General features: G+C 26.1%; 2 protein-coding genes across 2 annotated transcripts in view; one reads left to right on the top strand and one right to left on the bottom strand.

The window, feature by feature from the left end:
* Positions 1-367: 367 nt before the first annotated feature.
* On the bottom strand, positions 368-5648 carry LOC141300848 (uncharacterized). The gene is made up of 2 exons (XM_073831135.1): positions 5398-5648; positions 368-3590 (listed from the first exon to the last, which is right to left on the bottom strand). The coding sequence occupies exons 1-2, from the start codon at positions 5579-5581 to the stop codon at positions 3145-3147; spliced, it is 630 nt and encodes a 209-aa protein (XP_073687236.1). The 5' UTR covers positions 5582-5648; the 3' UTR covers positions 368-3144.
* Positions 5649-7956: 2308 nt separating this feature from the next.
* Positions 7957-12743, top strand: part of xylb (xylulokinase homolog (H. influenzae)) — a 20784-nt gene continuing 15997 nt past the window's right edge. Inside the window, exons 1-5 of the mRNA XM_073830662.1 lie at positions 7957-8048; positions 8628-8710; positions 10553-10622; positions 10854-10934; positions 12348-12434. Of these exons, the coding sequence (XP_073686763.1) occupies positions 7995-8048; positions 8628-8710; positions 10553-10622; positions 10854-10934; positions 12348-12434 (375 nt within the window). The 5' untranslated portion in view covers positions 7957-7994. The remainder of the gene's footprint in view (positions 8049-8627; positions 8711-10552; positions 10623-10853; positions 10935-12347; positions 12435-12743) is intronic.

Genomic DNA, 12743 nt, shown 5'->3' with positions numbered 1-12743 from the left:
ATCTGGAAAAAAGATTATTTTATACATAATATATATACATATTGTTGTAATAATAATAAAAAAAAAAAAAAAAAAAATATATATATATATATATATATATATATATATATATATATATATATATATATATATTATTATTAATCTTTTTCCCCCATATTTAATCACTTATTTTAAGTATTTTTTTTTTTATTAATCTAATTTTTTTTACTTTTTCTGTATCACATATATATATATATATATATTTAATCTTTTTTCCCCCATATTTAGTCACTTTTCTCTCTCTCTCTCTCTCTCTCTCTCTCTCTCTCTCTCTCTCTCTCTCTCTCTCTCTCTCTCTCTCTATATATATATATATATATATATATATATACTACCCCCAAAATATACATTATGTATAAAATTAGCTAATTTGACTAATTTGGTAAAAGTGTATTAGGAAAAAAAAAATAAAATAAATTGTATACTTCTTATGTCTACTACTCCAGACAACTTTGTATCTCGCAATTCTGCATTATATTCACTCAGAAACTGCTAATACATTTTACAAATAATTGTAACCCATTGCATTAAACATGAAATGTTAAATTAGAACAACTGAGATAGTATTTTATTATAAAACAGACTTCAATAGTCTTTCTTTTATTTACAACTGCAAAAAAATCTTTTGTACAGTGTCCATCAAATATTGATTTAAGTATTAGTGATTGTGCAAACTGTGCAAACCTACAGTCAGTTAAATGATGCAAACGCAACCGGTGTCTCTAGTTTGATTAATTGTCTCCTGTTTGAGGTTTTAAACCAATGCATATCAATATATAACCATTTACACATGATTTAAAAATCAACCAACACCATCAATAATCAAACATAACAGCTTATCTGTCAATGTCAGTCTAGAAAGCAGTAGGTAAAAGTCATTGTTTTCACCTCATTTTTCTCACCATAGAATACTACTGGTGTAAAAATAAATAAAACTAGAACTACATTATGATTTGTACTTGATAAACATTTTCATGATGCTGAGAAAACTTTCTTAAAGTTGTTAAAACTGGATTTGAATGTTTTAGAAACATTTCAAAACACAAGAAACAGAGAATTTTGCCTTTTTTAATGCAGTTTTGCAATTCCTATTTTTTTCTCACAATTGTGATTTTCTGTCTTGCAATTCTGACTTTATTCTCACAATTGTGAATTTGTGTCAATTATGACTTTTTTCTCAGAACTGTGAGATAGAAATGCACAATTGCCAGTTATAAAGTCAGAAGTGTATGAAATAAACTCATAATTGTGAGAAATAAGGGCAGAATTTTGACATTTTTTCTCGCTATTGTGACTTTGTATCTCACAATTCTTATTTGTTTTGTTACGATTGCGACTTTCTGTCTCGCAATTTTGACTTTTTTCTCAGAATGGTGAGATATTAACTCACAATTGTGAGAAATAAAGGCAGAATTGAAAGATATAGGCTTATATCTCATAATTCTGACTTTATAACTCACAATTGTGACTTTTTTTTTCTCAGAATTGTGAGATATAAACTTTTTATAAGAGTTATAAGCCGCCTTTTTTTTTTTTTTTTTTTATAATGTATTCAGTGGTGGAAACGAGTTTGAATATATTTCTGGATGTTCTTTGAATGTTTAAAATATAAATGTTTTAAAATGTTTGGTTATGTGAACGTAACCAAACATTCAATTTGATAATTTAGAGAACATTTTGAGAATGTTACTTTTGGATTGTTCTCTGAATGTTCTGAAACAAGTAGCAACATTTAAAAAATGTCACATTAAAGTCTTACCAGAAATGAGGGCAGAAGTTTGACTTTTTTACTTGCAATTGCAACTTTGTATCTCACATTTATTTCTTTTTCACAACTGCGACTTTGTATCTTGCAATTCTGACTTTATTCTCAAAATTGCAACTTTGTATCTCACAATTATGACTTTTTTTTCCTCACAATTGCGAGTTATAAAGTCAGAATTGTGAGATATAAACTTACATTTTTCAGAATTGCTCGGAATTCTGACTTTATAACTCGCAGTTGTGAGTTTATATCTCACAATTCTGACAGTTTTGTGAAAGTCCGAATTGTGAGATAAGTCACAATAAACCTTTTTTTTTATTCAGTGGCGGAAACGGGCTTCCATATATTTCTAAATGTCAAAAAAAAAAAATAATTCAAATGTTTCAAAATGTTTGGTTACATGAACATTAACCAAACATTCCATTTGATCATTTGAGCAAACATTATGAGAATGTTACTTTTGGAATGTTCTCTGAATGTTCTGAACAAGTAGCAACATTTTAAAAATGTTACGTGAAAGTCCAACTAAACTCACAATTGTGAGTTATAAAGTCAGAAGTGTAGGATATAAAGTCACAATTGCGAGAAATAATGGAGAAATAATTGCGAGAAATAAGGAGAAATAATTTTTTCCTGCAATTGCGATTTTGTATCTCACATTTCTTTTTTTTTCCTCAAAATTGCGACTTTGTATCTTGCAATCCTGACTTTTTCCTCAAAATTGTGACTTTGTATCTCACAATTCTTATTTTTTTCTCCCAATTGCAACTTTGTATCTCACAATTCTTTTTTTTTTCTCATCATTGTGAGATAAAAACTCTCAATTGCGAGTTATGAAGTCATAATTGTGTGATATAAAGTCATTTATACATACATACATTTTTCAGAATTCAGTTTATGTCTCGGAATTCTGACTATAACTCGGAAATGCAACTTTATTTCTCAGAATTGAGACAGAATTGCAAGTTTGTATCATGCAATTCTGAGAAAAAAAGTCAGAATTGTGAGATAGGTCACAATAAACTTTAATTTTTTTTTTTTATTCAGTGGCGGAAACAGGCTTCCATATATTTCTGAATGTCAAAAAAAAAAAAAAAAAAAATTCAAATGTTTTAAAATGTTTGGTTACATGAACGTTAACCAAACATTCCATTTGATCATTTTAGCAAACATTATGAGAATGTTACTTTTTGAATGTTCTCTGAGCAAGTAGCAACATTTAAAAAATGTTACATGAATGATGTATAAATGATCATTTTGTGCCAACATTATTAAACACCAGATAACTTTGGGAGAACGTTGAGGGAACGTTTCTTGGTGGTTTCATTCATATATCCTCATTAGAGCGAGGCGTAGAGGCCCAATCTCCTGGCCGTCTCTGATTTCCTCAGGCTTTTCCTCTGAGGGAACGGGTAATATTTAGATCCCGCAGGTGTGGAGCGATAACTCCCGAAACTCAGCTGACGGGACAAAACCGCCGGTGCTGAGAACTTCCTAGAGTTGTTCAGACGATGTTCTCCAGGGTTCGATTCCTCAGAGAGCCGCTCTGACTCTGAGCTGGTGCTGGAGGCTTCAGTAGACGACTGGCTGTTATTTCTGTGTTCAGGTTCATCATTGGTGGGTTTTATTCGGTGCAGGTCCAGATGGGAGCGCCACAGACAACTTTCAGAATCCACTACAAACTCAAACGGCGTTTCGGGTGTTTTTGTTGAAGGAGAGCATTTGATCTGACACACAGGAACCAGGTCCACTAGATTTCTGACACTCATTTCTTCATCAATTTGTTCTGTAGAGGAACACAAGGTTATTAAATGCAACATCACATGATTAAATGCAAAGAAACAAAAACAAAAGACTCGTTTAAGGCTTATAGGGGAGATGGGGGCAAGTTGTCACAGAGTTAGTATCTTGGTTTTGATAAATAAAGTCTAATAAATAACAATAAAATGTATAACTGGTAACAGTGATGACACAAACACTCACTTTTTTTCATAGCATGGTTATGGTTATAGTTATGGTTAAAGTTTTTCATTTTATTATTTTATTAATTAATTGTGAATTTGTTTAAATTATTATTATTTTATTATTATTATTATTTCAGTTAGAATTTTAATTCTCATTTTTTTATTACTATATATTATAATTTTAATTTATTATTATTATTTACGCTAATTCAAAAATATTCATTTTTATTTCAGGTTTAGCTTTAGTTAATTTATAGATGAACTTAAACTAACATCAATATTTATTTATTGTTTTCTATACAAAAATGTATTTAAATAACCCACCCTAAAAAAATATTCAGTCCATGAGTAAAATTATAAATAAATAATCTGCTTTTAACAATAAAATGCAATTGATTTAGAGGCAATAAATATAAAAAAATATTTATGCAATAATTGTAGTATGTATTGTTTAGCATTTTTCTTTTCTTTAAACAATACATTATGAAACAATTTTTTAAATAATAATAATTAAGTCAAAATTGATACATTTTCATTTACTTATTCCACACAAAAATATAAAATAAAAATAATAAATAAATAACAATTCTGCTGCATTTAACAAAAATGGAATTGATTTAGAAGCAATAAATATAAATAATATTTATGCAATAATTTTAGTATTTATTGTTTATAATTTTTCTTTAAAAAAAAAAAGCATTATATATTATGAAACATTTTTTTAAAATAATAATAATTTAATTCAAAATTGATACATTTTTATTTACTTGTTCCAGACAAAAAACGAATAATAAATAAATAACAATTCTGCTGTGTTTGATAAGAAATGCAATTGATTTAGATGCTATAAATATAAAAATATATATGCAATAATTTTAGTATTTATTGTTTATAATTTTTCTTTTTTTAAAAATCATTATACATTATGAAACATTTTTTTAAGTAATTATTATTTAATTCAAAATTGATACATTTTCATTTACTTGTTCCAGACAAAAAAATAAAAATAAAATAAAATAATAATAATATAAAAAATATTTATACAATAATTCATGGGCTTTGGTGTTTTTTAAATATATATATATATATATATATATATATATATATATATATATATGCATTTGAGGTTATTGAGATATTTACATTATAAAAACATTATTATTAAAAAAAAACACTTTCTGAGCATTTAAATAGTATTTTATTTTATTTTATTTTATTTATTATTACATTATTTGCAATTTCTGGCTAAAAATTATTTTAGAGCAAAAAAAACAAACATTTTTTGAATATTTAAAAATATAAAAAATGTCAAAACATATAATACATTATAAAACATTTTTGTAACGTTTTCTAAGCATTTAAAATGTCTTAATTTTTTAATTCTCTTTTATAATTTTGCAAACATTATGGGAAACTTGTAAATGTTTTCTGATTTATCTGAAACTAATCAATGTTTTAAAAAAAGTTAGACAAACATCGAACTAAAAAGTTTCAGGAAAAACACTTCTGGAAGTCTGTTTGTTCATAACTTTGAGAGAACCTTCGGAGAACGTTTCCAGATAGTTGGTTTGTTTAATAATGTCTTCCAGAGCCTAATCTACTCTTTCAACCCCAAACAACACTTCCTACCTTTCCTGAAGCGGATGACATGAGTCTGTCGTCTCTGTTTCTCTCTGATAGAGTTGTATTGCTCTTTTAGAAGCTCGATGTCCATCTTAATGCTGCTCTGATCCTCCTTTTCTTCTGAGGGAAACGTCCTGCTCTTTTTCCACACGTCTGCACACGTCAGATATGGCCCACAATACAGCCACATCCTGATAACATCCAGCGAAATGTGCTTTTACTGCAGTATAATCATAAACGCAGCTTGATTTGTCCATGTGAACGCAGTCGTCTCATGTGCATGTGTGCTTTATGGGCATTGCCAACAAGAGCTGCTTCAAAATGCAAACAAAAAAGGGCAATTCAAGGTTGCTCTGAAGTTTGCAAAGACAAAGGCATGAAGAAATAGTCATGCAAGATTCATGCATTAATATTAATATTGTATGCAAAATCAAAGTAAGTTTGTGAAAGAAAGAAAGGAGAGAAAAGAAGGGTGTCAGAAAAATAAAATAGCACAGTTAAATGCATTCATGATGTAATTCTTCCTCATGTTTGCACAGTTTTGTTGATGCAGTGGGTGAGGTGAACATATTGTTTTAGCCTAAGTGTATTTCTGCTGTTTGTTTAGGTGGATTGCTCCTAACATTAATATAATGCAATATACATGCAGTTTTGTAATGTGTTAATAGTGTTAATTAGCTCAGATTGCTTGCTTTATTTTACACAAGCACTTAAAAAGCGTTTTGTTTAACTTTTCTTTCTTTGCATAATTTTTGGATATGGAGAAATTTCTGGCTGATGCATTATTTGAGAGCAAAAAAGTATATTTATCATACACTATATTGCTTTTTTATTTGCAAAAAAAAAGGCAAATTAAATTTAACTGTTACAGATATTTCTGTACTATATAGTTGTATAAATAACATGTATTTTTTTATATTATTAAAATTTATATTATTTAATTTGAATTATTTGCCATTTCTGGCTAATAAATTATTTTAGAGCAAAAAAAAAAAAAAAAAAAAAAATCATTATACATTTTTATTTTGAATTTTTTGTTTAAATATTTAAAAATATAAAAAAGGCCAAAATATATATTTCACTGATACAGATGTATTTATTTATTTTTATATGATTAAAATTTATATTATTTTAATTTTAATTATTTGCAATTTCTGTCTGATAAATTATTTTAGCAAAAATAAATAAATAAATAAATAAATTTTTTTTGGGACATTTTTGGTATAAATGTTTAAAAAAAATGGCTACTCATACAGATATTTACATATATTTGTATAAATATATATTTTTTATATTATTTTAATTTTAATTATTTACAATTTCTGGCTGATAAATTATTTTAGAGCAAAAAAAGGCATATTAATTATACACTATGTTAAATTTAAATTATAAACAAATAGCAAAATATATTTCACTGATACAGATTTTTAAATATATTTTAATAAATAAAATGTATTTATTTTTTGTATTATTAAAATTTATATTATTTAACTTTAATTATTTGCAGTTTCTGGCTGATAAATTATTCTAGAGCAAAAAAAAGTATTCATTATAAACTATATACTTTTATATTTAAAAATATAAACAAATAGCAAAATACATTTCACTGATACAGATTTTTAAATATATTTGTGTAAATAAAATGTATTTAGTTTTTATATTATTTAAATTTTAATTATTTGCAATTTCTGGCTGGTAATTTTTTTTAGCAAAAAAAAGTATATTTATTATGCATTTTTTGTTTTGTTTTTAAATATTTAAAAATATAAAAAAATGGCAAAACATATTTCACTGATACAGATATATAAATATATTTGTATAAATAAAATATATATATTTTTATATGTATATTATTTATTTTATATGTATTTCATTATACATTTTTATTTTAAATGTTTTGTTTAAATGTTTTAAAATATAAAAAATGGCAAAATATATTTTACAAACACAATATTTAAATATATTTATATGAATAACATTAATTTGATATATTATAATTATTTTGTACAGGGTTCCCATGATTTTCTCCTAATACTATACTAATTTATTAAAACAATATTAGTTTAAATTGCTGGGCTGCTCTATTTTACACATGCACCTTAAAACTTTTTGTTTATCTTTTCTTTCTCCTGTTTTTCTTTCTCACTCCCAATGAATGCAACTTCCATGAATTGTTTCAGACATTTATCAGCTTCCTGTTTCTGAAATGTTTAGGGAATACTGTTATAAATACATATTTTTGAAAAGCACTGCAATAATTAAAGAGCTAGCATGACTGGCTCGCAGATTAAAGTTCGCGTAGTTTAGCAAAACATGTTTTTAAGCGACGCACAGTCCCTTTAAGTACGAAGGTCTCTGTTTATATCACGTGCTCACTGTGTTCACGTCGCTGATGTGATTGGAGGAAAGTGGCGAGTGGGCGTGACTAAGCAGGTAAATGAACCAGGAATGAACGAATCCTGCTGTGGCGAAGATTAGGCTTCTAAATATTAATTAGGTCACATGACTGTGGCTCCAGGAAGTTGACGTTAGCGTCCTCATGAATATTTATTAGCTGAGTCTTCGCCTCAGTGGCGTTTGATGGCGGGATGTTTATGAGGTGAATGGCTGAAGGAGCAGATTCTTGTTTTTTGGGGTTCGATTTCAGCACGCAACAGGTAGTTAAATGCTCATGTTGTTGAGAGATTATTGTTCCGGAGAGATTGTGCGATTAAGTACGCTAATATAGTGCTAATATGGCGAGTGAGATGCTAATATATGGTATTTCTGATTGAGTTTTCCACGATATTAACACGGTAACTTACTCTCACAAAATGTTGTGGGGACATTGTTTTAAGATGTTTCTGTGTCTGACATACTTCCAAAAATTGTCCAGTGTCTTTCTGATAGGTCTAATAGCATCAAAAGTCTCAATAAATGTTTAAAATGTCTTGTTTTAGTTCATCTTTCTGTGAAAATATGTGCATCATTACGATTAATTGACTTTACAATGACTTTTGGACTATTCTAATCTGTAATATTTGGTTACATCTTTGTATTTACCCATTTACCATTGTGATGCATTACTTAGTGCTCAAATAGCTTGGGCTCTTGGACTTACACACTTTATGTAATTAATAATGACAATAAACTTGTGTTCAGAATGGCCAAATGCAAACATACCTGTATAAATGTGAATTAAACAAATACAGACAATTTTTTAACACACTATAATGTCTTGATTTTAATTTTTGAAGCTGAAAGTGGTTGCTGTTGATGGAAACCTTGAGGTGATTCACCAGAACAGCGTCCAGTTTGACAGCGAGCTGCCCGAGTTCAGGTACAACATCACTATCAGATTATATTATATTACACTAATTTTATTAACTTATATTATTTTTGTACAGGGTTCCCACACCTTTTGGCCAAGGAATTTCTATGATTTTTAGATAAGGAGCATTTTCTAGCTGATAAAATTATTTTAGAGCCCCCCAAAATATATTTCACTAATACAGATAATATAGAATAAATATTTTGTATATATTTGTGTATATATTTTTTTGTATATTTTGTATGTGTGTGTATATAAATAAATATTATTTTTTTATTTTTTTTAAATATTGAAAATATAAAAAAATGGTAAACTATATTTCACTAATACAGATAATATAGAGTAAATATTTTGTATATATTTGTGTATATATTTTTTTGTATATTTTGTATGTGTGTGTATATAAATAAATATATATTTTTTATTTTTTTTAAATATTGAAAATATAAAAAATGGTAAACTATATTTCACTAATACAGATAATATAGAGTAAATATTTTGTATATATTTGTGTATATATATTTTTGTATATTTTGAATGTGTGTGTATATAAATAAATATCCTTTTTTTTATTTTTTTTAAATATTGAAAATATAAAAAATGGTAAACTATATTTCACTTATACAGATAATACAGAATAAATATATTTAGTATAAATAAAATGTATTTGATATATTATAATTATGTTGTACGGGGTCCCCACACATTTTGGTAGAATTCCTGTGAATTTTTATTTTTTTTATTTTAGAGCCCAACAAAAAAAAAGTATATCCTATATGTAATTTTTTTTTTTTAATATTTAAAAAATGGAAAAATATATTTCACTAATACAGAATTAATATATTTTGTATTAATATATTTTTTTAAAATATTATAATTATTTTGTTCAGTTTTTTTCCAGCCATTTCTGGCTGATAAAATTATTTTAGAGCAAAATGATATATTCATTATACACTATATTATTATTTTGTATTTAAAAATATAAACAATGGCAACATATATTTTACTAAAACAGATATTAAATTATATTTGTATAAATAAAGTGTATTTTGATATATTTGTTATTTTGTATGGGGTTCCTAGACCCTGGTTGGGTTTTTAAAATTTATTTTTAATTCATTATTTGGCAGGGACATGAGCTAAATTTCATCTGCGGTCAAACTAAAAAGCAAAAACATCAATATAATACCATGTTCAATAAAATTGTCGTCGCAAGATTAAAAAATAAAATCCCCCATGCAAACTACAATCTAAATTCCCTATAAATACTACAAAGCTCCATCCTTCAAACATGTTTGAACCTTTTCAGCTCACCAAAGTTAAATAGCCTTTCAAAGATACAGAAATATTCAATGGTCATACACCTGACTCATCTTTAACCATATTTTCAATTGCAACTTAAACTGTGCTAATATTAATTGTTAAACTATTCCGATGATTAACAGCTCTTACAGAAAAAGCTGAATGACCAAAATCTGTGACTTCGCGGCACAAGCACCTCTAGTTTGTCTTATATTTTCAGTACAGGGTGAAGGTGCAAGATTATTAACCATTTTGTACTTAAGACAACAATTATAGAACACAGCGAAATTGTCAAAAGTAAAGAAATTGTACTTTTTGACAATTAAACAATGATGATGTCCAAAGGCCAAAAACGTTTAGAGCATGTTTATACAAAGTATATAAAGATCAAAGAGTAGTTTTTCCCGCTTGTGACCATTGATTCACTGGTTGACTTTGTAAATATAGTTTTAAGATAAGATTCACAATTTTAATACAATTCAATTTCTCCAATATTCTTATTTCATATGACAGTGGGAATCCTTTTTCTCTTGTTGTGTTTTTCGGCAGGACTCAAGGAGGAGTTCATATCCACGATGACAAACTGACGGTCACGTCTCCAGCGCTCATGTGGGTGAAGGTAAAGCGGCATTCATCTGATCAATTCTCATAATTCACTATATCTGAAAAGCAAGACACCTAGAAAAAAGATATGTGTAAGAGGTGGTGAACAGTTTCTAATGTGGAATGATTCCTTATGTGTTTTGATTTGGTGATTATAAAATATGCATTATTCATATCATTATTAATTAAGCAATCTTTTTGCTATTAATTGGGTTTAATAATGTGAGCTCTAACTGTCTGACTGCAGGCGCTGGATGTTCTCCTGGAGAAAATGAGAAACGCTGGCTTTGATTTCTCTCAGGTCAAAGCCATCTCAGGCAGTGGACAGGTGATTTTTAGCCTTTATGTATTATTATGTTTAAAGATATACCATTTACTATATTATACTGTTTGACTGCCCGAAATAAATAAATTGTAAATTAAAATTTACTTCTTTAAATTGCTTCATTTATTGTCAAGTATTTTTTTTAATATATAAAAAGAAAAACGTAAAAAAAAAATGGCCATTTTGTTATTATAGATATTTATTAAAATACATTTATTATTATTTTTTAATATTTCAAAATATTTAAAAAAATGGCAAAATATATTTTGTTATTATAGATCTATATTAAAATACACTTATAAAAATTTATAGTTTTAAATAGCTTCATTTATTTTCAGGTATTTTTTATATCTCAAAATATAAAAATGGCTATATATATATATATATATATATATATATATATATATATATATATATATAAATTGGTTTACTTCTTTAAGTAAAGTCCTATATATTAGTCCTATATATATGTTTAGTCCTATCTATATATATATATATATATATAATTGGTTTACTTCTTTAAATTGTATAATTTTTTTTTCATTTTTTTTTATGTCTCAAAATATCATAAAATGGCCAAAATATATTTTATTATATATATTTATTAAAATAAATGTATAAAAAACATTTACATTTACTTCTTTATTATTCTGTCATTTAATTTTAATTATATTATTATTATTATTATTATAAATATCTCAAAATATTAAAAAATATATTTTATTGTAGATATTTATTTAAATACATTTATTATTATTTTTTAATATTTCAAAATATAAAAAAAAATGGAAAAATGTATTTTGTTATTATAGATCTATATTAAAATACACTTATAAAAATTTATAGTTTTAAATTGCTTCATTTATTTTCAGGTATTTTTTATATATCAAAATATAAAAATGGCTATATATATATATATATATAGGTTTACTTCTTTAAATTGTATAATTTTTTTTCAGTTTTTTTATGTCTCAAAATATCATAAAATGGCCAAAATATATTTTATTATATATATTTATTAAAATAAATGTATAAAAAACATTTACGTTTACTTCTTTATTATTCTATCATTTAATTTTAATTTTATTATTATTATTAATATTATTTTAAATATCTCAAAATAGTAAAAAATTTATTTTATTGTAGATATTTATAAAAATACATTTATTAATAGCATTTAAGTTTACTTTAAATTGCTTCATTTATTTATTTTGTTAATATCTCAAAATATTAAAAATATTTTTTTATTATAGATATTTATTAAAATGCTTTTCTAAAACATTTAAGTTTACTTACCACATATATTTTCAATGTAAATATATTTGTATTGTCAATTACAACCCATTACAATGTACATTATATACAGTATTTAATTAATTAATATTTATTTTAACATTTATTTCCTTTTCGTTTTAGCAACATGGGAGTGTCTACTGGAGAAAGGGCGCGAGACAAACCCTGAATCATCTGGACCCACAGAAACATTTACACCATCTTTTAAAGGTGACAACATCAGAAGCTTTTCAGTTAAACAGCAATTCTTCTCTCGTGTCCTAATGCCGCTTGCACTGTTTGCTGAGAGTCTAATGTCCAGCATTAATAGTTAATACTTCACCTAATGTATGACACAAGCAGATTCAGAAGAATCGGTTTGAACAGCAGACAGTCATGCATTGTAAAAAATCATGCAATGATATCATGCATACTATGCATAAAATACTCTCAAAACATGGAAGTTATGAATTTTATAGTTGTATTGCCTACGCACCGCTTTCATATATTAATACTGATCTAAATCTCCATTGGATTGTG

This window comes from Garra rufa, chromosome 24, assembly GCF_049309525.1.
Source record: "Garra rufa chromosome 24, GarRuf1.0, whole genome shotgun sequence".
In the NCBI taxonomy this organism is placed as follows: domain Eukaryota; kingdom Metazoa; phylum Chordata; class Actinopteri; order Cypriniformes; family Cyprinidae; genus Garra; species Garra rufa.
This window is presented reverse-complemented; position numbering and strand designations above follow the sequence as displayed.

Bases quoted from the DNA above. Each gene is read 5' to 3' on its own strand.
- LOC141300848 (XM_073831135.1), bottom strand. From the start codon at position 5,581: ATGTGGCTGTATTGTGGGCCATATCTGACGTGTGCAGACGTGTGGAAA. The intron at 3,591-5,397 runs GTAGGAAGTGTT...GTTCCTCTACAG, and splicing joins TGTCATCCGCTTCAGGAAAG to AACAAATTGATGAAGAAATG.